Below are 25293 nucleotides of genomic sequence, written 5' to 3'. Positions count from 1 at the left end.
AGCCACATGGCTGCAACAGAATAATTGTGTGCAAATAAAAATACAGCCTTTAATATGCTACAACAAATGCATGCACAGAATTTGCACCCAAATTCTACAATGCAGCCCTGGCATACATTAGTATGGTTTAATATTTGGCCATTTTTAATATTTAGATGGACAGGATGATTGAAAAATCCAAGCACTTACTCCTGTTGGTCTAATGCTGCAATAATAATAATCACAGATGCAATTTACAAATGGAATGGGGGGAAGAAAAGGAACCAAGCAAACAAAAATCTGAGGATTTCATTGAACTGTGATAAAAATTTCATCTATATGGCTATCAGAAAATTATACAGTTCTACACACTATGTACATTTACAGTATTATACAGTTGCCTAGACATTGCCAAAAAGATTTTAGTAAAAGAGCATTTAACTACAGCATTTCAGTGGCAACAATAATTTTTCTTTTAATTTCACTGCCTAAGTGTTCTTCAGTGAATATTTTACAGCAATCTCCATGGTACCTGTTTACTTCAGTACTTACACTTCAGAAAATAACTTGACATTTTTAAAACAATGCATTACAATCCAGCCAAAATCACATTAAAATTATGTTATTTCAATGGGATTGTACAGCAATTCCAAGCATTCTTTCTTAAAGCATTCTTACACTGTGCTTCAAGCAAAGTTCTCAGCATGCCAGAATGGCTTATATAATAGCAATAAAAACAAGTTAGTCCTGCCTGCAGGTTTACAGTCTGAATCTTGCTTATAAGTGTTTGGCTGGAACAGATACATTTTTTTAAAATTAGATGATAGACATAGCAATCTCTAATTACTCATTTTTTTTTTGTCTTTAAACAGTAAACCCTTCTTTCAGCCAAAACCCAAGCTAAACAGTTTATCTAGAAATCAATTCTATTTAAAAATGCAAATGGCAAAACTTTGAACTTACCTATAGTTAAGATAGCTTGAAGAATCTAAATCCCTGAAATTGTCTTAAGCTTTCAATTGTATCTTGCTTTTTGTTTATTGAAAAAATATAGCTATACATCCTTCTTTTTATTTTCAAGTACCTAAGGCTTAGAAATCTTTGATTCTTTGTATTTTCACGGCATAAATAGGAAGAAAGAAAAATAAGACTCAGTGGGGTCAGAATCTGTTAGGAAAATCCTACACAAACCCTGATTAACTGAATGTTTCTGCATTTTTTTGTGTTTTTCATTCTTTCATTAGAGTCAAATTGATCTCAGTCAAGATTTAATCCAAACTCTTAAGATTTGATATATTTTAAAAACAGTAAAGACAATTTAGTTTAGACAGATCAGCTATGTTACTGAATTTTGGTGGAACATAACTGCCTTGGAGGATTTAGTAAGTTACAATTGCAGAGTATTTTTTATTGTAACTGGATAGTATCAACTCGGTACACTACTATGCACAGAGCTATTGTTTAGCCATGCAGTCCAGACTAATCATGCAGTACATTAGGATCTGTAGTCCTTTTTGCAGAAAGGTTTGTTCCCCAAAATATTATCAATTTCATTCACAATGTGAGATGTCATCTTTGGAAGAACCTGCAGGCAAAGAAACACACATGTACTTTAACTAGTGTTGCTCTATGATTTTGAAACACAGCTTAAAACAATTGCAACTGAATTCCAATTGCAAAGGAACTCAAGAAAAATTGAATTCTGTAATGCCTTTAATCTCCATACAATGGTCATTCTTTTTTGCTTTGTTTAATCCAAAAGAATTTGAAGCTCAAATACTTTAGCTACCAAATGAGAAGAGAGAACTCATTGGAAACGACCCTGATGTTGAGAAAGATTGAAGGTAAAGGGAGAAGGGGGTGGCAGAGGATGAGATGGTTAGATAGTGTCATCGACTCAATTAACATGAATTTGGGCAAACTCTGGGAGGCAGTGGAGAACGGGGGGGGGGCTGGCATGCTATGTTCCATGGGGTCACAAAGAGTCAGACACAGCTTAGTGACTGAACAACAAAACTAATCCCAAAGAAAGCCTCTGTACTTGCCTGTATGGCACCCAGATTTTCTATCAATTGCTCAGCATTGGATGATCCAAGGAGAACAGAACTCACACCTTCATTACGAAGACACCATGCTGGGAACATGGGAAGAACATAATAGAGCATTTTGGAGTCAGCAAAGATAACATTACATTGGCAGACTTACTGTAATTCTCAGAAGTTTTATGAGGCCTTTCCTTTCACCATTATTATTTTAGTGAAACACTTCCCAATGCCTTTCAAAATTTCAGTTTTCCTACAGGTCAGTTCCGTATCGTTTCAATGTTCATAAAATTCATTATATTAATTAAGAACTAACTCAGTAATATGTTGAAAAACAAAAGCAGTATATATAATAAATGTTTAATGAAATTTTGAAGAAAATACATTTTAATCAAATTAAAATTAATTAATTTTAATTACCTTTCACAAATACCTAAATGTCAAAGGTTTCTGGTAAGTTGCAAAACTTGGACTATACTGCTATTATGAAAAATTCATATATGAAAGGTTTTCTTTGTAAGAATGAATTGTGAATATTACTTACAGCTTGCCATTAATTTTTGTAGGAATTAATCATGCACTTTGTGTCACTGATCTTATGCAAATGATATAACTTGTCATTTTGATGCAGTTTTGTATTTAATGAACATTCATGAATATTAGAATAGAATAGAATAGAATAGAATAGAATAGAATAGAATAGAATAGAATAGAATAGAATAGAATAGAATCAGGAAGGGACCTTGGAGGTCTTCTAGTCCAAACTCCTGCTCAAGCAGGAGAACTTATACCATCTCAGACAAGTGACTGTCTAGCTGCCTCTTTTTAAAAATCTCCAGTGATGGAGCGTCCATGATTTCTGGGAGCAAGCTATTCCACTGGTTAATTGTCCTCACTGTCAGGAAGTTTCTCCTTAATTCCATCATAATATCAAAGAGTGTATATTTGTGGATCTATCTAAATAAGGAGCATGCTTATAATGGGATCTTTGTGCCATATCATCTTGTTAACATAAATAGTAAAACAGCTTTTATTGTGGTGGCATCTAACTAGCAAGATTTTATAACCTGGAAGATTTGGTTGGATTCTGTTTTCATTTATCAGGTGAAGCATGTTTTGCTTCCTTAGTTTGTTTTTGCTGCTGCTGCTGCTTTTTAAATTTTGTAAGTAGGATTTTATTTGCAATTATGATCTAAGACCATTGGCTGGCTACCGGGGTGGTGTTGAACCTAGGTCTCCCCAGTTCTGTAACCATTAGAATATACTTATATCTGTTCATTTTAATTATGCTGAAATTCATGCTTGGATTTAAAATGTAGCTATTAAATTATTTCAACACCAAAAGTATATTTAAATTAATTGGATCCAGACTTAAAGGAGACCACCCCAATTAATGTGATTGAAATCATGAGTAAATTAAATCCTGCTGTTTTTGATGAGCAATCCTTAGTGTAGTTAAATCTGGCTTTTAATGAAGAAATGGCAAATTTTTAGCATTGTGTTCAATGAGCCATTTTCCATTTTCTCTTAAATGGAGAGTATATCTTCAATGATGATGATGACTTATAACTACAGCTACATCCAACCTAAGTATTCTTCCTGCTTCAGAAATATGTGCTCTATCATACATATACATCATAACACACACATACACATTATTAATTTAAATTTACACAAACAACATATATCTAATTGGGGTTACAAAGCCCAAGCTGTCATTTTTTTCTCCTGCATCTTATCCTGGGACCGGGACAGCATTACAGCATTTTCATAAGCAAATAAATCCATACATAAATAAAATTATGACATCACCGGGGAAAATTCTACACGAGAACAAGCTCATAATGTCAACGCGGTTAAGCATCACTGAGCACAAAGATAAAAAAATATGGACTGGGGGGGAACCCCAAAATTCCTTACCGACTGCTAGCTGAGGTAGTGTACATCCAAGGCGTTCAGCAATTGGGAAAAGTTCTTTCAGTTTTGTTTGTTGCTTTCTTCCTTCTTCGCTCACAATTTTCTCCTTTAGCCATTGATAGCACTAGCAAATCAAAACACAATAAAAGACAATTTAAGTCCACATGTCTGAATTTCAACTCACAGATTTTCCACCTAGTTGCCATACTAGCTGAGAATTACATATGATGTTCAGCACATATAAGGGGGGACCACATTGGAGGAGCCTGGTTTATATCAGCCCTTAAGCCCTTAATTCTCACCTTCATTTTGCTGATCAATGTTATTTCAAAGCTTTATCAGAAAATGTATGTACTATACATATACAAGTTTTATTGGAAAATGTATGTATTACATTATACGTCCACAGAGGTTACTGAATGAAGCCACTTTCTGGCTCTTTCAACATACTGAATCAATAAATTTACTAATCACTCTTGATTTACAGTCACAGGAAAAGAACCATAGTTATTATTAACCAAAGTTTGCATGTTGTGTGAGCATGTTGCTATCATACAGAAGAAAAATAGGAAATTTATGATCTTCCAGATGTTGAAGATACCCAATAGCTCTAACCAATCTGGCTAATGGTGAAGGTTGTTGAAAACTGTAGTTCTAAATTCAGAAAGACTTTTGATTTGTAATCATAGTCACTATCATCAGTAAGGGTAGTTATACTAACCATACAATGACCAGCAATCATGAACAAAATTATTCTAATAGGAATGGTTGGAGGATGGGAGGTAAGTTTACTTCTATGTTGTATTTAACCTCCATTTAATTCACATACTTAATCTGAGCTAAGCACAACAAAACATTTGTCCATTAATCTCTTGTGTGGAGCCGCCTATCTGCCTTAAGGACCGAGCTGTGAAGCTGTAAAGACTGCTTTCGAATACACCACAATAATTGGCATGCATTGTGTCATTCTTCAAAATAGCAAACAACTTTTACATTGTTGCCAAGAAAACTGTCTAGACGGGTGAAATATTTAGACAAGTCTGTATGTCAACTGACAAGATTTCCAGGTTAGAAGGCATGTCTTTAATTACTTGGGGGAAAATGTTGTACTTTCACAATTCAGAGGGATGATGTGGTCAGACTAGAGCCGGAAGAGTCTGGTCATTGATGGTGCCAGTTCTTAAACAGGAGTTCTTTGTGTTACAAGTACACATAAGTACTTGTAAAAGTACACATAGTTGGAAGAGAGAATTTTAAAAAGCAAAAATGAAAACAGGAATAAAGTATATTGAGTTGGAATGTTCTATGAGTGGGTGAATGGCCTGAAATACGCCACTTTACTTTCAATTGATTAGATGATTCAGACATGAGACAATGTGAAGAAATGGAGTGGCAATAATATTTAAAAAATATTGTTCTGTATGTGCTCAGCTATAACCCAATGATCGATAGAATTAGTGGCTACCAATAGAGATTAATCTTAGACTGATACATGCATTTAATGCAGGTGCTGTGATTGAAGAGACTGAGATATTCTATTGCAAAAGGCAAAATGGTAAACTGCAATATCTTGAAACAACACAATGCCATGAATGGATGTTTAGAATGCAAAAACTCACGGAATGGAAGATCTTGGAACTACAGACAGATTCTTATTGAATAATGTTTTGCTGGTCATTCACTGAATAAATATTATTGATGGACTGACTGATTGGATAAATGCAATAATACAGGTGAGATGGGTTGAGTTTTGCAAAGAAAATCTATTTATTGCTGATTCTTGCTTCAAGCAACATAGATATAAACTCTACAAATGAACATCATTAAATGAACCATATTGGAATAAACCTAACCATATATTAATAAATAGAAGACAGAGAAGTGAAATCCAGTCAACCAGGACATTTTCTGATTCTGATAACGGACAGATCATGATTACTAGATCAAAATATAAGGATTAAACTTAAAAGTTCAAAGAGAAGTCATCTTTTCAAAATATAAGACCAATGCAAGGAATAGATTCAGTATGCTTATGTGAAATTTGATGGGAAAAGAAACCAAGGGATGAAATAAGAGACAATGGGAAAGCTGAGGTTTCTTCTAGAGACAAGGATACATATTGTCCTTCATATTTGTTTATACTAAGTAGAAAACATATTATAGGACAAAAGTAGTTCAGGACTCAGGTGAAGCTCTTGTGAGGCAGGTTGCCCAGGTAGCCTATGAGAGAAATACCTTCAAGGATGCCCTTGATCCTTCGGGGACTCCACTGGAATATTTTCCTGAGATAATCCCACAAGCAAGCGGAGACCAAGTCATTGCTCCAACTCCTACAAAGCAATCAGTGAGACAATACTGTAGAAATATCAAAACAAACAAAAATGTTTTAAAAACCCCAAAGAATAAAAGGCTAGAAACCATTTATCTAAGAACAGTTACATCATTTTGAGGCTTAGAAAATGTTTAGTCAGGAAAGAGATTAGACGTTTTTCAAAATAATGCAAAATATATAAAATGAATGTGGTTTTTATCCCACTTTATGCAAGCCCCAGTCCATGTGGGGAACCTCAAAGACCAGAATAAAGCAGTTGTGCAATTCATTGCCTATTTTATTGAAGAGAAATGCCAGTCTTCTCACGGAGGCTTATTTCTTAGAAAGTTTATTTAGGATTGCACCCAGTTTGGTCAAATGGTTAAGACACCGGTCTAGGAACCAGGAGATGTAAGTTCTATCCCTGTCTTAAGCATAAAAGTTGGCTGGGTGATTCACCCCAATTCACTTCATAGTTTTGTTGCTATGAGGAAAGTAGGAGGAGGAAGGAATATTAAGTATGAGTTATTTATAAAAATAATAAAGATGGGATAAAAAAAATCTAATCTTAGACCTTTAGGAGTGAAAAAATGAACATCTGTAGTTTTTATACATGACATAAAACTGCTGCAGTCATGAAGAAGCCTTGCTGTCAGTTCCTTCCATGTATAAAGATAATTCTTCTAGGCAAAGATTTATATACCTACGATAATGATTAAACAGTAGGGGACAGGCACTGTCTCCAAGTATATGCTTTGGACATAAAAAGAATTAATTTCTCTTTCTTTCATGAAAGACGCTGCCTTGGTACATTACCTATCTTGTGGTATAATTCTGGCAACTGAACTTCAACTTTGTCTCTTTGGAAAAGGTGATATTCTGCTTGTTCACATACCGGTGGGATCATATTAAACTGTCTTGCAACTGAATATGCTTCCTGTTGAGAATCAGCAGCAAAAGAAAAATACATTAGCAGGGAGAATTCCTCAGGCATAAAATCATACATCAATCAAACCTACTGTTTTCCATTCCTCATTCAGGCATTATGTATTAAGGATCTGACACTCGATTTACTCGGTGAATACATTAAAAATATTTGGAGCAATGAAAAAAGCACTGCTCTGAATGATCTGATCATTTTTGTTTTTTTTTTTTTAAAAAAAGGTACAAAAGCCTGCAGATAGCATTCTCTCACGAGTGACAAAACATCATTTGCAAAAATGTGGGTGCATTAAGTAAAGACAAAGGCACTTTATATATAGTAGCTGCCATGAATGCAATATGGCAATGTAGAAATTGAAATGATAAATCAGAAAGCTATATTTTAAAAAGCAAGTGCAGCTTCAGTTGCTGGCTAACAGTGTATAAAACAGCTCTTGAATTACAAAATAATTATAGGAACATACAAATCAACATACGTTGGGAAAAGGAAGAAGCATGCATGATGAAGATTTAGGTCTACGTCAAGTTGATCATGCATCTCACTGATGCATTTTTAATCCCTATAAGCAGATGCCCTGCTGGTCATTTTGGCCTTGGGGAACAAAGGAAGAATTGTAGAGCAAGTCAATACTCAGCCCAATTCCAATGTTTCTACAATTTATTCAAAAGTAATAACATAGGAGATGCAGGCACTAATCTTTCAATTTTGACATTTTCCCGCAATGAAAATACAAGAGGAAAATGTTTGATGACAACATTATGTACATGGCCCACAAATGTGAGACTATAGAATCATAGCTATTTCAGGCCAGACTTTTTTGATGTTTAATTAAATGTGAATTAGTTGATTTATTGTTCATTCCCCAAAAGCTAGATTACCATAATCTCCATGGCACTCCAGCGCGAAGTCCCCCAATACATTGTCATCCCCCGATCAATCACATGTGTCATTGCTCGGACAATCTCTAAATCAGAAAAAAGGCAGAATTATGCAACAGATGCTAATAGATAACAGCTTACTTCAGAAGCCAATATTTTCAATTTATGCAAGAGAAATGGAGTGCATGTGATGCTGATCCTGTCTCAATCCATTACTAGCATCTTTCACATTGATGCAGAAAATATGTAGAGAAATTCTGAATGCATTTAGATGAGTTGCATTACAGTGCTGTACACAATCACAAAGCTGATCACAAGGCCTATTAGATTTTCTTCAGGCCTTGCCCCTGAACATAATGGAGATAGGACTATGCGCGGGATTAGGGCACTGTTCCTGTTATAGGTAGTCCTTGATATACAACAGTTCCTTTAGTGGCTGTTCAAAGTTACAATGGCACTGAAAAAAGTGTCATAACCATTTTTCACACTTACGACTTTTGTAGCAGTCTCATGACCATGTGATCAAAATTCAGATGCTTGGCAACTGGTTCATACTTATGCCCATTGCTGTGTCCCAAGGTCATGTGATCACCTTTTGCAACCTTTTGAGAAGCAAAATCAACGGGGAAGCCACTTAACAACTGTATTACTAACTTTTCGACTGCAGTGATTCGCTTAACATCTGTGGCAACAAAGGTCATAAAATGGGGCAAAACTCGCTTAACAAATGTCTCAATCAACAACAGAAATGTTGGGCTCAATTATGGTTGTACGTTGAGGACTGCCTGTATTCCTCTTTCTTTATCTGACTTAACTGTGGTCCAATAAATGTTGTACATATTACAGTGGTACAAAACAATCAAGATACATTGGTCTGAAGGAAGCACTCCTCCTCAAGCATGGAAACAAGCACATCTTCTAAAACTTTCTCAGATCATCTCTGCATTTACAGGCAGGAAATGCTGTTTAACACTGATCCCTTTGTACAGAATCTATGAACCCACATGCACATACAGCCAACCCAAGAAAACTTTATGCTAAAGTGGTTTATATTGCATTGCTTTCTATGCACATACGGATTCATGTCCCTTTATGGAGGTCACTAAAAGATTTTTCACACTTTCCCTTTTAATACATCTATGTTCAACTTGGCCAAGTAACCACCCTGAATGAAATCCTAGTCTTATTGGGGAAAAAGAAAAAGCTGTTATCATGAAGCTTAGTCTTTCCTCATTTTTGTGCTGTTTCCCAAGAATGTTGTAAAAGTAGTGAGATAGGGACATGTTCATCATCACCTCAGGAGTAAAAAAATCTAACAGATGGAGAGAGGGATAACATTTGGACTTTCTCTGTTTGGCTGCCTTTCTAAAACCTTCTAGGCATGCATATGGATATGCAAAAGAATGTACCACTTTGCTTCACTAAATATGCATGCAACCCTGAAGACTTCAGGAAGGCCTTAATTAAGTCACATTGCCCTTGCTTGGTAGCTTTAAAGCGTGGATACTGAGGTATTCTTCATTCTTCACCTGCACAGCCCAAATGTAAAATGTGGAATAAAACTGTTTTGAAGGTATTTTAGAAATCACTAGCCCAACCAGGGCATATTGCTAGACTTGCAGTTCCTACACACCAAATGATGCGCCTGGTACATTCTTTTCTAGATTGAAAGGCTCTTCAGACAAACACTCATACCCTGATCACCACACACCTTGACTACTGTAAGGTGGTCTTCATGGGTTGCCCTTTGAAGACCACCCAGAATTTTCCGCTGGTTTTCAATGCAGCAACATGGGCAGTGATGGGCATGCCTCAGTAGGCCCACATATCTCCTTCATAAGTTATCTTGCCAGTTTGCTTTCAATTGCAATTCAAGGTGCTAGTCATTATCTACAATAAAGCTTTACCTCGTGTAAAACCTGGTGACTTGAGGGACTGTCAGTCTCCAATACTGTAGTTATCTGCCTGGCCTATTCTGTCTTGTAGGGTTGGCAGTCTCCAGCTTCCTTCAATTAAACAATGTTATCTATTGGGACGCTGGAAGCATGCTTTTTCAATAGAACACCTTCCCTCTGGAATGAGTCTTCCCCAAGACCTATGGTAGATAGCCCCACTCTGCTATTGTTTATAATAGTTATGAAAGCCTGGATCTTCACCCAGGTCTTTGGTGAGGGAGGGTGAAACTCCTTACTTCATTCCTAACTGGTCTGTTCTTGCCATCTTTTATTTAAACTTGGTTTTATTGTATTTCCCTTGTTTTAGTTGTCCTTCAGACATGACACATGAAGTTGAGATAAGGGAAACTTTGGTCACCTAAATATAAAATATTTGGAAATTATAAATAATAATGTTAATTTGAATATTGATGGGAAATTAATGCCTGGAAAAAAAAGCAATAACAGGACATTGATTGTATACAAGGATCAAGTGCAAACACAATTAAGATATGTATAAGCTAAAATTTATTGATAATTGTAACAAAGATGTTTTTATTTAGTTGATAATAATAAGAACTCTACTAGCCCAATATGAAATAGCAGATATTAATGGAAAAAGTGAGGAAATAGTTGATGTTGTAATATGAGCCGAGGTGGCGCAGCAGTTAGAGTGCAGTACTGCAGGCCACTTTAGCTGACTGTGTTCAGCAGGTCAGCGGTTCAAATCTCACTGGCTCAAATGAGGACCCAGATTGTTGGGGGCAATGTAAATATATATATATATATATATATATATATATATATATATATATGTATGTATGTATGTATGTATGTATGTATGTATGTATGTATGTGTGTGTATATATATATATATATATATATATATATATATATATACATACATACATACATACATACATACATTGCTTACTGGTGTACACTGCTTAGAGAGTGCTTGCACTTAAAACAGTATATAAGTCTCATAAATAAATAAATAAATGAGATTTATACTAAAGACTTATGTATGCTATTGAACTATTGATCAACCCATCACATTGCTTTTTAAATATTCAATTATAAAATGAGAAAATCATTAATATATTATATATAAGAAAAGACGTGACACATTTTTTCAGTGTCTTTCCAAAATGCAGTACCTGGAACTAGGGTGTGTAGTACTACTCTAAATGTGGTTTAATACTACAGAGAGGAACCGTTACTTCTGTTGACTTTGATACTATACTTTTTTTAATGGAGCCAAGGACTATGTTTGCTTTTTTAAGGGGAGGGAGGGCAAATACATCACACTGTTGGTTTATATTCATCTTGTACTGCAATCCAACAAGATTCCTAGATTTTCAATCGAGAAATCATTTTGCCTTTTACCATCCAACAGTATGCAAATGGAAATGTACAGTCATGCATTTAGGCTCCACAGAAGAAGGGAATAGCCCTTTAGACAAATATTATTATTAATTGAGCTATAAACTACATAACCAGCCTTTTAATCTCTCTTTTTTATTCTATATTTTTAGTTCTGAAACTCCCCGTAAAATAGTTCATATTATATATTATATTAAATTGCACATTTTCACCTCTTAGCCTCCACTCCAATTACAAGAATAAGAAAAAAAAATCCTTCTGCTATTACAATGCTAGGCAATTTGCTCTGAAATAAAGTTATCTTCTTACAGTAAAATTAATATAATGAACACATCTGAAATGACATATAAACTGACTAATTGCCCTGCAATTATTTAATGTAAGAAAGGACAAAAAAGAAAATGTGTTACAGTAAGTAATATCAGCCTTAATGAGACCCAGCATGCCAGTAAAACCACTGCTGATGAGGAAGTCTATCTGATATTCCCGCAACTAGCTCCTGATGCCAGGGAACTCAAGCACTTGAATAACCATCTCATCCCAATTGCAGTGACCCATCCCACCACATCAAGAATGGAGGCATGCTGTGTTTCTGGTAGGTCAAGGAATTTGACTGGTGGGATCTAAGAGAAGGCCCCCACCCTTTGGAACATCTGACTCCCAGAGTTGTGGTGAGCTCCCACTCTTCAGGTTTTATGGAATAGTGTTAACCCTTGGCTTTGCCAATTAGCATGTGGGTCTAAGAGTACTGGGGATGACTGGTGGCTTGAGGACAATCCCGCTGCCTTGTTAACCTTTTAGCCTTCTGAATTTCTTATCTTTGTTTGTTTTTATTTTTACTTTCAACACTTGCTTATTATATCCTGCAATAATAAATGAGAATTTTTAAAATAGCAAAACACCTTATGAGGTTGGAACTCTCATAAAACTTCTCCAAAGAATGCCACAAATATTGTTCTCATGTAAAATATCATGGCATCTCATGTTGTTAGACTGAAATCTTAGAATTTTTGGCCATGTCATGATGTTTCAATCACAACATTTAAAATTTTTTTTGGTAAGGCAAGGAAAGCAGATAATGTACATACCTTTCTGTTATCCTTTCTAGATGCTTACTTTTATAAAAATGAAAATAAAAAAGAAAGATGATACTCTGGCTTGCGAAGACAGATGGTAGACAATTTTTATTTCCATATTGCTCCTCAAAGCTTGACAATCAATGCCAGAAATCCCAAAAAGACTGCATCTCACAGTTGTTTCAGCAGGAACAATAAGGGCATCAAAACAGGGTTGGTCTTACAACTGTAAACTTCATCATTTTGAATCTGTGCGAGAGACATTGATATACACACAAAAAGGGCAGGACCTGCATTGTGGTGCTCCATCTGCCATCTTGCCATGGACACAACTTATAAGAATGGATGATGGTCAACAGTTATTGTAATGATTATTTTTTTCACTGATTTTGTGGGAGAAAAAGAGATTAGGGAAATTTAGGTACACTTGAAACATGGTTAACATACAATTTTGTTAAGCAAAAAAATGTAAGTGTGGCAACATTACTCATGTGGCAAAACTATTAAAGTTTTATAACACAAGAGGGCAGCATTGTAGAAAGAGTTAAGTGGGGTTTTTGGCGCATAAACTTTAATTCCTCAAGTACAAGGCAACTAACGGAATTGAGGACAATACAAGTTATACAAAGACCACAGTGGTGGGTTTGTACAAGTCCTGTTTATTTGGATATGCAAAAAAGCATGAATGAATTCAGTGGGTCATTTGATAAAATCACAGAGGTGGAAGAGCCAATTAAGCCATCAAATGCAATTTATCCCTCTTCATGGGAACCCCAATTAAGCATCTCTAACAGATGGTTATGTAACCTCTGTCTGTTCATTATGTCATGAGAGGGACCCACTATCTCTTTGCATCATTAGATCCACCATAAAACTGCTCTCACTGTTGAGGAATCTTTTTTTTCTTTGCCTTGAATACATGTTTCATGGCCTGTACTCTATTCTCTATTTTGAAAGCTACTTCTTGAATTCCTTTTTATAGAACTCAGTCCCCTTGTTAGAATTCTGCCAGCTATGCTGTCTCTTATCTGACTGTTGTCTATGCAGCCTCTCTTCACCCCATCTCCCAGGGCTTTTCCTACATGCCATTACACAAGTTGAGGTTGAACCCAAAGGGAATAGAGTTGCTCTTTGTCCAGAAATCATTCTTAAATGAGAAGGCACTTATCCTAAAGAAACAGATCCACAATTTGAGTATTCTCTTGAATTCACAGTTACTGCTACGTAGCCAAATGGAAGTCATGGCTGGGGAGATTTTGCCCAGATTCCATTGATGTTCCAGTTACAACCTTACCTGAAGTCAGAAGACATGGTGAGGGTAAGCAATGTCCTTATCACCACCCTTCACATCTACTGCAATTCACTCTATGCTGGATTATTTCTGAAAACTAGTGCTAAACTGGTGCTAAATTGTGTTGACCTACATGTTGATGGATAAAAGTCACTATGCCTGAGTTAGGCTTTTATTACAAATACTGTGCTAGTTGCTGGAAAGCTTCAGATTACAATTCAAAGTATTGTTTTTAACCCATAAAAACCTTAAATGGCTTGGTTCCTATGCAGGATTGCCTTCTCTAAGCAGAAATGATTGACCTAGCGTGCTTGAGTTAGCTTCACTTGGTACAAATATGAATGTACAGATTCCAATTCATCTGTTGGGGGGTTCACAAAGACACTGTTTTGCTGTGATGACATTCTTTCTTTAGAGAGCAGATCAGAAGTTGCCAGTGACCACATCATACTGGAATCTAATATAACACAAACACTAGCAATAGAAAACAATCCAACCAGTGTCTTGAACTTCAAAAGGGCTGACTTTAACAAACTCAGAGAACCTAGGAAAGATCCCATGGATGAAAATCCTAAATGGGAAAACAACCCAAGAAGCGTGGGAAACTCTGAAAAAGGCGATCATAAAAGCCCATACCAGCACAATACTACTGAAAAGGAAAAACAAGCAATTCAAGAAGAAACCAGCATGGCTGCACAAAGAATTCTCTGACAAACTGAAAGACAAAAAGGACAAATACAAAAACCATGAGCCAGCAGTGTGCAGCAGCAGCCAAAAAAGCTAATACAATCCTGGGTTGTACAAACAGAGACATAGAATCAAGATCACACAAGTTATTAGTACCCCTTTATAAATTAGTATATTAGTACCCCTAGTAAGATCACACCTGGAATATTGCAACCAATTTTGGTCACCATATCACAAAAAAGATGTTGGGAGTTTGGAAAAAATTCAAAGAAGAGCTACTAAGATGATCAAAGGCTTGGAGACTAAAACATATGAAGAATGGCTGCAGGACTTGGGTTTGGCTAATCTAAAGAAAAGAAGAAATAGGGGAGACATGATAGCAATATTCCAGTATTTGAGGGGCTGCCACAGGGCAGAGGGAGCCAGGTTATTCACCAAAGCACCAGAGGTAGGACAAGAAACAATGGTTGGAAACTGATCAAAGAGAAAGCAACCTGGAATTAAGGAGAAACTTCCTGACAGTGAGAACAATTAACCAATGGAATAGCTTACCCCCAGAAATCATAGGCACTCCATCATTGGTGATTTTTAAAAAGAGGCGCTAAATGTCTGAGATGGTATAGGCTCTCCTGCTTGAGCAGGAGGCTGGACTAGAAGGCCTCCAAGGTCCCTTCCAGCTCTATTCTATTCTATTCCAGTGCCAAATCTGGTTTCTTTTTGAAGAGAGGTCAAAACTGCTTTATTCCCAAAGGCCTCTGGGAATGGATGATAGCTGATGCTGTCTTATGCTATCAGATGGCTAAAATGATAGCTACTGTTAATTTTACTTTTTACTGAAGTCTTTATATCCTTTTAGCCTGTATTGTTATTACGTTTTTTTTAATTGTTGTAAACTACTAAGAATCTTTCTGATTCTGGTGGGTATAAATTAAATAAATAAGATCTCAAAGTGTGAAAATGAAACCCATGACCTTACCTTAATTATGTTGATAAATTAGGTTCCTTTATTAACATGAGTTCTTTAACACTATTATGCTTGATTCTATCTATCATCTCTGCCTGCCTGCCTGCCTGTCTATCTATCTCTGGTCTTCATCTCTGATAAATTGTGAATTGTAGGTTTCCAAGATCTCATTTGCAGACCAGAATCTCATGTCACCTACTATCACATTGTCATCCTTTTAACTAGAGATGCCACAAGCTGGAGGGAAATCATGTGATTTATCACTAAGCAGCACAGTTTGAGAACTGACTTGGGAAGTATAGATTGCATTATTGTAAATGTCACCCCCTCCACTGTTCTATAAATACCAGTGTGACTGATACTGAAATATGATAAAAAGCTAACCAATCATATCAAGAAGAACTTTCCATTAAAAGAAAAGAAAAGAACTAAAACAGATAAACTTTGCCAGTTTCCTAACTTTCTTACTCATCATCACCAATCTATTGGTTGGCAGCACAGAGGATAATTACAACAGAACTTCTTTGTATCACCATGATTCTTTTCATAGTAGAGTTTGGTTTTTAATGTTTAAGGCTATGTTCTTTTATGTGTTAAGCCCTTCAAAAGATTAATCAAATATACATCATGTATTTTTTTGTTTTTAATCAGATCTTTAGTGAGGTATGTGTTAAATAGATGCATTTCTTAAAAAAAAAAAGACATCCATTTGGACAAAAGACCCACCCCAACAGAAGTGTGGCTCCCATAAACTTTCCATGTCTTACTTTCATGTCAAGTAGTTTCAGTTTAAAGTGGGCAGTGAATCCTGCCATCTCTGTCCTAGAGATATGAATGAGATTTAAGGAATTTTGCTAAATCATCTTAGTAGAAAACTCAACATCTGATTGTTACAGATAATTATATAGGTTGCCGCACTTAAATAGCATGGCTTTTAATTCTAAAGAATTGATACAGAACAGTAAAAGAAAGAAATGGACAACTCCCCCCCCCATTAAAAAAAAGATTTATCCATAGGACTATAACTTTGGAACTTTGTTTATGTGCACAGAGAACATTAAGTACAGAGTTGCCATGGAAACTCTACATATGGTAGGATGGCAAAGAAATAGTTCTGGTTTTTTTTTTAATATTCTGATCCTATGCATATTTTTCTGGGGGAAAATTAAGAGTTACTCCAAACAAAGAGCATTAATGATTGCAACCTTAATCTTTACATTTCTCTTACGAAGAAAGCAACAGTATTTTTAACTGCAGCCAACACCTTAATGCAAGAATTTATGTAAATAAATATTTGCATGTGCACACAAACACACACACACACACCCATACGCATATCCATACATGCTTAAACATTATGTGTAAGAATTGGGAGTGTGCCTAAGGCCATCATTTGTCCTAATCAACTTGCCTCCACTCACAGCTAGAACATGATCCTGGATAACCTTGCCACCATACAGCACTAAATCTCTGCCGTAACAGAAAGGAAATTTGAATTTGGATTTGGACAGCCCAGATATGATAACGCTAAGTAAATAGGCCAACACTAAACTTTGTTTGAGGGAGCATGACTGACATCAAAAAAGTTGAATCAAACTTGTTAATTTTGGGGTAGGAAATACCAAGGCATAGGCTGAAAAGTCAAGAAAAATAATCTCAGAAGCTGGCAGGGACATGAAGTTGCGACAGTCCCAGTTGTCATTGCTAGGCAAATCCCATGTGGCCACAGCATTCCACAGACATGATTGCCATTTGCAACCTCCTGCCATTGGTGCTGCTCGTCAGAAGCCGGTAGCGAAGGTTGCAATCTTGTGATTGCAGGGTCTTGCAACATCATAACTGCAAGCCAGCTGCCAAGCACCGAATCACTATTGTGCTACTGCAGAAATATTGTGACAGTTGCAACTACAAGGATCTGTCATAGGCCCCCTTGTTCAACACTGCTGTAACTTCAAACCATCACTGAACAAGTGGTTGTTTAATGAGGACTATCTGAAATGCTTGAACTTTAATATTCCATGCTCAGGTTAGTCTGAGTTGCAGAGGGGTTTGAGATTTTGGGCTGCCTTGCTATTTTCTGGCTTCGCGTTCGTGGTCCTGCTTCCTCTTCATGGAGGGTGTCAGTTTGCTTCATGTATGGATTGGAGGGGTTTAAAGTGGCTAATGATGCAGTTGTGGTCTGGGTGAAGAGGGATATGACATCGAATATGACATCGAATATGACATCTTCACCCAAGTGCCTATCAAAGAAGCCTTGACAGCTATTCAAAACAAATATAACTCCCCCAAACACATCTTAGATCTGACCAACCACTGCCTATCCAACACATACTTCATCTATAATGGACAAAAATACAAACAAACAGAAGGAGCACCCATGGGATCACCCCTCTCACCTGTCATTGCCAACCTCTACATGGAACACTTTGAAACCCAAGCTCTAGAAAAATCGGATCACAAACCCAAACTCTGGCTCAGATACGTAGACGACACCTTCATAATCTGGCCACATGGGAAAGAAAAACTGGACAACTTCCTCACACACCTCAACAGCCTACACCCCAAAATACAGTTCACCATGGAAACAGAAGCTAACAACCAACTTCCCTTCCTGGATGTCTTAGTCTACAAGAAATCCAATGGCTCCCTAGGACACACCATCTACCAGAAGAAAACACACACAAACCGCTATCTGCACGCTCTCTCACACCACCACCCAGCACAGATCAACTCTGTAGCCAAGACACTCATCTCCAGAACAAAACGCTTAGCTGACGAACAACACCTAAAACCCGAACTACACACTCTCACCAATGTACTAACATCCAATGGATTCCATAGAAATAAGATTACAAACCTAATCCAAAAAGAAACCCCCACTAAAATCCAAGACAAAGAACAAGAAAACGGCAAAGCCCTCCTCCCATACATAAAAGGCACCACAGACAGAATCAGTAAGATCCTCCATAAACACAACATCAAAACAGCATTCTGCACAAACAGAAAAATATCCACCATCCTTAGAAACCCCAAAGATAAAATTGAATTAGAAAATCAAGGAGTATACGAAATCCCATGCACCACTTGTCCCACCACATACATCGGACAAACCAACAGAAGAATAAGTGCACGCATTGAAGAACATAAGAACTCAGTCAAAAAAGAGGAACCAACATCTTCCCTGGTCCAACACCTTAAAGCCACAGGACATGAAATTGACTTTAAAAATACCAGAACCATTGCCAAAAGTGAACATTTTAATAACAGAATAATCAGAGAAGCCATCGAGATAGAAAAACGCCCACACAGCATGAACAAGCGAGATGATACCTCCCGCCTACCAGCCATTTGGAAACCCGCCCTTATTGACAAACGACTCCCTAACACAAAAAATGATACCAGACCCACACTCACAAAAACCACACAGGATGTCACCACCACACATCCACGCAAAAAACAAACCCAAAGCCACACCGATGACGAGGCACGACCACAAACCAGAAGCCAGACCACAGCTGCATCATTAGCCACTTTAAACCCCTCCAATCCATACATGAAGCAAACTGACACCCTCCATGAAGAGGAAGCACGACCACGAACGCGAAGCCAAAAAATAGCAAGGCAGCCCAAAATCTCAAACCCCTCTGCAACTCAGACTAACCTGAGCACAACCAAACAGAACACTCCCCCAGCCAATCAGAGCACAGCCAAGCCCTAACCATTCAGAACACACCTCCACCCAATCAGAACACAGCCAAGCTCCCACCCAATCAGTTCATACCCCCACTGGCAGTTAAAAGGAAGAAACAGCTAAGACCGCACATTGCTGCTCAAAGCACGAAGCTGAAAACACCAGCCTGAAGATGACGAATGGGACTTCATTGAAACGTCGCCAAGACACTTCCAATTTTACGCGGGAGAAAACCCGAACAACCAAATACATATATATGTATATATATATATATAAAATCAGGAAAGATTTAGTGTAAGATATAAAACAACACAAACTAAAGTCCATGGAATTTATTCTTAACATGAAGCACAATGTGTCCAACTCTCCCCAAAATCTGAGAACATCTAGAGTTCTCAATCCTGAAGTATTGACTCAGGCTAAACAATTCACCCAGCGTTCTTTACAGGGATATAAAGCTGTAAAGCTGTCTTGTCAAGAACAGAATAATGGGAGTAAGAATTATTATGTCTGAAAAATAAGAGCATGCTGAACGTAGACAAAAACTATTCTCCCAAGCTCCATTAAAAACCTATATATACCTCCAAAAACAGTACCAATTATGATGCCATTAATATTTCCCTCACACAATAGAAAATAAGACCTTATGCAGATGCTCCTCTCCATTGCAAGGGAATCATAGCAACATTGCTCACATCAGCAGTCATGGAATAGGAACATTTCCAAAAGACAATGATGCAAGAGGTGTAATTATCACAAACACCATGTGGAGCTCTTTGTATTTTCTTCTTCATTTTCCTAATATAAGTCTGTGTGAAGTTAACCTCCCACTAGTTATTCTCCTGCCAATTTAGGATGTGAACAAAGGCTTTGTCCTCCATTAGTTCTTCTTCTTGGGTCCAAGATTGTCTTACAGTGATCATAACATCCCTGAGCCAGTTCTTTTTGGTCCATGAATCCTATCATTAAGAAAGAAGAAATCAAGACTTGATGCTTGAAAACAATACAACTTTAAAGAAAGGGGGAGGGGAAATCTGAGAAGGATCAAGGTCAAAGATACTGCGTTCCTGACCAACTTGCATCCTCTTAACATTACATAAGTAAATAGTGAAACGAACAAAATAAAATTATGGATGTAAAAGTGAAGTGTGTGTGTGGGGTAGGTGAGGAGAATTGGCCAACAAAAGGATTTGTTTTGTCTTAGGCTTTGTGTAAACCCGATTACTACAGTTTGTAAAAAAATCTGTGAAACAAAACAATTGTGATTTATTCAATAAACCATTGTCAGTACCATACCTGTATTTACAAATATAGTAGACATACTTAGACTAATTATGCTTTCAAAATTCAAAAGGACTCCTTCTAGCCTGGTACATCAAGCGTACATTTTTGAGGAGTTCTTAAATTCCCCATCAAACATTAGAGTTCCCAAAACATCAAGAGAATGTTATCTTGAGTTTTCAATATTTTTCTTCATTCCCTCAACCATTTTTTCCTAGCCATTTGTAACGAGCCAAAATTGAGCCTAAAAAAAAATAAAGGGAACACATCCTATAGGATTTCTTATAGGATGTGTTCCCTTTATTTTTCTTGAGCAGTATATATATATATTGAGAGACTAACGTGAACATGTAATCCTTTAATTCTTCTGCATGCTACACAGTCTGTGTGATATGCAAGCAATTTTGTTTTAGTGTTTGCAATTGGGGATGGCAACTCAGTTGTTAAATGAGGAAGTCATTAAGTGAAAAATCACATGACTGCAACTGAGCTTATGATTTTATTTCAACTTTCCTTTGCTTTCTGAGTCACAGAAATCCTTCTGCCATTTTGACTCACCCAGCAGTTTGGAGTCATATTGGCAGAAGGATTTCTGTGACTTGACTCACAAGAGGTCAGGTAAAGGGATAAATCTTGTAGCCCTTTTTCCCCACACCCCACCACCCTTTGGAATGCTCAGCCCACCCCTGGCATAATTAGCAAGAATAGAATTGATATTTGTATTTACATTCTTTGGAGAGGAAGGGATTACAAGATAGTAAGCAGTGGCACAATAGGGAATACATACTGAAAGGAATGTGCTCACGCTAACTATTTTCCTTAGGAGGCAAACAAAAGTCTTTAATGTGAAACTGATTAGGTCTTGTCAATTTCAGGCAACAGCTGTGAAGGCTAATTAAGGTCACAGAACTGAACTTGTTAACTTGCAGTTAGCACATTTTAGGGAAGAGCTGTGCTAAAGAGAAAAGCAGTTCAGGAGGAGACAGCTTGTTTAGGCAATGACTCTGCTTTGCAAGAGGCGCAGAAAGGAAGAAAATGGGTCATGCACAGGACAATGTGTACTAACTGACTGTAACGATGAACATGTGGCCAAGAAACAGAGGTGCTGCAAAGGTCGTAAGTCATTGATTGCAAAATTACTTTTCCATCACCATCATAACTGAATGGTCACTCTCCAAGACAATTGTTAAATGAGGACTACCAACAGTGGTTAAGCAGCTGGACTAAGACTGAGGAGACCCAACTTCAGCATGGAAGTATATGTTCTCTTAGACCAACAATCCCTGAGAGTGTTATGCTGATAAAAAGAAGAAAGATTCTCTAGTTAACTGCCTTGAGCTATGGAGAAAAGATGAGATTGACATATAATAAATAAACAAAAAATAAAATAAAATAAGAGAAATTGTCCTTTTAATAATAGTGGGAATTCCACTACTTAATTAACCAAAAAGGATTCCAACAATATGATACCATGAGAAGTTAACTAACCACTGCTGTTCAGGAGAATGGTAACTGGCTTCCTTTTAGCCAGTTGAGGAATATATTCTTGGAAGCTCTTGTAGCATGAAATTTCCACTAATGATCAAAGTTTGAATTAATGAACTATCAGGAAAGATTTAGTGTAAGATATAAAACAACACAAAGTAAAAGGGGAATAAAGTGGTCCATGGAATTTATTGTTGTTGAAATTAGAGGCTTCACAACAGAGTAGACTGATATATCTTGTTAGCCTACATTAGTGAAACATGAGGACATAAAATCATGTGGTTCACAATGCACATGCATTTAAAATTTGTTGGTCAGAAAAGGTTCTATCAGACACCTGGTTTCTTGACATCCAAAATTAAAATTAATCTCTTCCTACAATAACTCCCTTTTTATGACTCTGTAATCCCTTAATTTGGGGTAGAGTTGGGGGAGTGGATGAAGCTGAGAATTTAGTGGCTGGATGCTCTTCCTGGTGCCATACAGAGTTCGTGGCAGATATTTTTTTCTTTGCACCCTAGGAGAGAAACACCTCCTGCTATCTAGGATTGAACTCTCAACCTTCCAAGTGGGAGGTAAGTATCTTCACCACTAGTCCACCATGCTGCTGCTACTCTCTTCCTACAATAAGGAAAATAAATAGGACTAGATAATTATTAGTAGGATATTTATTTTGCTTCTTTCTTTCTTTCTTTCTTTCTTTCTTTCTTTCTTTCTTTCTTTCTTTCTTCTCGAATACTTGTTTGGTTTAGTTATTTATAGCTTGCAATTACTCAGTTCTTTTGAATGTGTCCTAGACTGGGGCTTTTCAACCAGTGGTATGCATACCACTTATGGTACTTTGCCACATGGCAGGTGGTACATAAGTGCTAGCCAAGTATAGGAGGGGAGGGGATGAGCCAAGCCTGAGGGAGAGGCAGCTATAGCTGCAGGACTGTCCGGGCTTAGCAGAAGCCCCAATAGCCGCAGGGCTCCAGCTGATTGGCTTCCCAAGCAGCTTGAAGCTGGAGGTGAACTGAAGAAAAAGGGGGGGGGGGAAGAGGAGAGGCTATAAAAGAAAGTGGTTTGGGTGGGGGAAGGGGAAAAAGATATCAGGAAAGGTTTAATCCCTTTAAACAAATGTAATTAATTTTACCCCCTTTAACTGAGTCTATTTGTGGCTTTTAGAAAGTTTTCTTTGAAGGTAAATAGGCTTAATTTAAAGCTAAAGCTTTTTGCAATTGCAGGAGCCTTTCAGTCAAGGATTGCAACATTGTGACATGTGACACGCCTGAGGCAGCTTAAAGAGAAAAAAAAAACGAAGTTTGTGTTTCTTTATTTTCTTCCTTTGCACTTGATTCCTGTGTCTTTAAGGTACAGGGAAGGGATTAGAAAAGCTCAGAAGGACCAAACAGCTAGCTCAGGAGTCTACAAACTTAGCAACTTTAAGACCTGTGGACTTCAACTCCCAGAATTTCTCAACCAGCCATGAGGGCTGAGGAATTCTGGGAGTTGAAGTCCACAAGTCATAAAAGTGCCAAATTTGAATTTATCATACATTTGTCAGTGCAAAGGGAAAGTGATTCAGCAAAGGAACAGCCACAGAAGAAATTAAAACTGGTCCTTTTTTGCTTTTTTTCTACAGTTTGTAATATTTTATTAGACTATAGAATAAAATACAAAAATACAAAAGCAAATAGTGGGACACAGTGGGGAGGAAAAAGGGGGGGAAGTGAGGGGGAGAAGGGAAAAAGAACAGACTTCCTCTGTTGCAGTAGAAGGAAGCATTAACATTGAACCTCGACTTTTTACTTTTCCTTGATATTATAAACTAGCCATTTCTATAACAACAAATGAATCTAATCAGTAAAATCCAAAATCCCCCCCCTTTTTTTGACACCTTGCTAAGCACTGGTGGTACTCAAATATTGTCATGTCCTAAAAGTGGTACAATCTGTGAAAAGGTTGAAAAGCTATAATTTTATGCTATAAAAGATGAAAGGGTTTTAATTAGTTTTGTATTTCTTTTTTTTAAAAAAAAAAATAAAGGAATTTATTTTATCTTGTTTGATTTGAGACTTATGGCCACATGTCCACTAAAGGACTTCTAGGTTTGGGAGACAACTGAAATAATGAGCACAGTTGAGAATAAGATGCCTTTTGTCCTGCACCAATTTTCTTAATAGAAAAGGAGTAGCATAGCCTCATCTGTAACTTGAGAGGGTTGTGCAATTGAGACCAACACATTTTCCAAGTCAACTTGCCAGGTAATAGGAAGACACTGGAGGAATTCCTAGTGGGGTTAGGATGAAAGTGTAATACTCCACCAAAGGTCTCTCTATGAGATCTGCTATTTTTCCCCCCAGAGAGTTCTTTTATACTTTGTCTAAAGAAGTTCATGGTTTCCTTGTGGAATAGATAATAACATTATTGAGGAATGAACAATCAGCTGAAGAAAAGCTGAGCTGCCAACCACAAATGGCAAATTAATTGCATCCTTTATGATTGCTTACGATTTACAAATTAATAAGTTTATCTCATATATTAGGTTCACCTTTTAAGTTGCATTACTGAAATAAATGAACTTTTGCATGATATTCTAATTTTTCGAGTTTTACCTATATATCTATAAAGTGAGAACTATATTTGCTTCAAAAACTGCTGAACTTCTGGGATTATAAATATTTACTGAGCTGTGATCTTTAAGCTTAAGAACTGTCTGCAGAAAAAGAAAAATTATAACTATTGGTTAATCTTCTAGGGGGGAATTTTACTGGATAGTCAAAACATTTTGGACTGTAACCTTGACTGGAAGATAAATTGTAAGACCCCTGAACAGAAGAAATGTTATAAAATACTGCCTTCAGTGGTGCTCTGATAATTGGAAATACATTAGGTTATAAAAAACAATATATAAAAAGAGAAGAACTATATAAAATTTGATTGTTTGGACTTTAAGATTGGCTGGTTCAAAAGGCAAAACACAGAGACTATGGTACCAGTGAAAGAATATCTGGAAGGGGGAGATAAAATGGATGCTGCACACCTATTAAAAAGTGGCAGGAAATTACATCTAATATTCTCTTTTGAAGGCCCCAGGCTGGAACATCAGAGATCTGCAGGACCAATAATTCAAGACAAGGCAAATACTTTCCAGGAGGAAATGTAGGCAATGCTGAGACAAATCCAAATGACAATAATTTCGAATCATGATGAGATTAAAAACAACTTTGATGGCATAAATGAGCAAATTTCCAACTTAAACTTACAAGTAAAAATTTCTCAGAAAAAGATGAAAAAGAATGAACAAACAGACCAAATAACAGAATATAAATCAGAGGTCAGCTACCCAAAAAGGGAAACTATACATCAAGAGAACTACAAACTAATACAAACAAAAGAAAATTTGCAAGGTTTTACCATAACAATGGAAATGGGAAAGATATTCT

General features: G+C 36.8%; 1 protein-coding gene across 2 annotated transcripts in view; it reads right to left on the bottom strand.

Annotated features, from left to right (window-relative positions):
* Positions 1 to 842: 842 nt before the first annotated feature.
* Positions 843 to 25293, bottom strand: part of KCNAB1 (potassium voltage-gated channel subfamily A member regulatory beta subunit 1) — a 195064-nt gene continuing 170613 nt past the window's right edge. For both annotated transcript variants that reach the window (XM_039330678.1, XM_039330679.1), the window contains exons 9-14: positions 8071 to 8156; positions 7066 to 7186; positions 6174 to 6268; positions 3942 to 4062; positions 2025 to 2113; positions 843 to 1564 (exon numbers count right to left, since the gene is read on the bottom strand). In XM_039330678.1, coding sequence (XP_039186612.1) covers positions 1475 to 1564; positions 2025 to 2113; positions 3942 to 4062; positions 6174 to 6268; positions 7066 to 7186; positions 8071 to 8156 — 602 coding nt within the window. In that variant the 3' untranslated portion in view covers positions 843 to 1474. The remainder of the gene's footprint in view (positions 1565 to 2024; positions 2114 to 3941; positions 4063 to 6173; positions 6269 to 7065; positions 7187 to 8070; positions 8157 to 25293) is intronic.

The sequence above is a fragment of the Crotalus tigris genome, unplaced genomic scaffold (assembly GCF_016545835.1).
Source record: "Crotalus tigris isolate CLP2741 ecotype Arizona unplaced genomic scaffold, ASM1654583v1 scf7180000024430.1745191, whole genome shotgun sequence".
Classification (NCBI taxonomy): Eukaryota; Metazoa; Chordata; class Lepidosauria; order Squamata; family Viperidae; genus Crotalus; species Crotalus tigris.
Note: the sequence above shows the minus strand (reverse complement) of the source record. Positions and strands in the feature narration are given on the sequence as shown.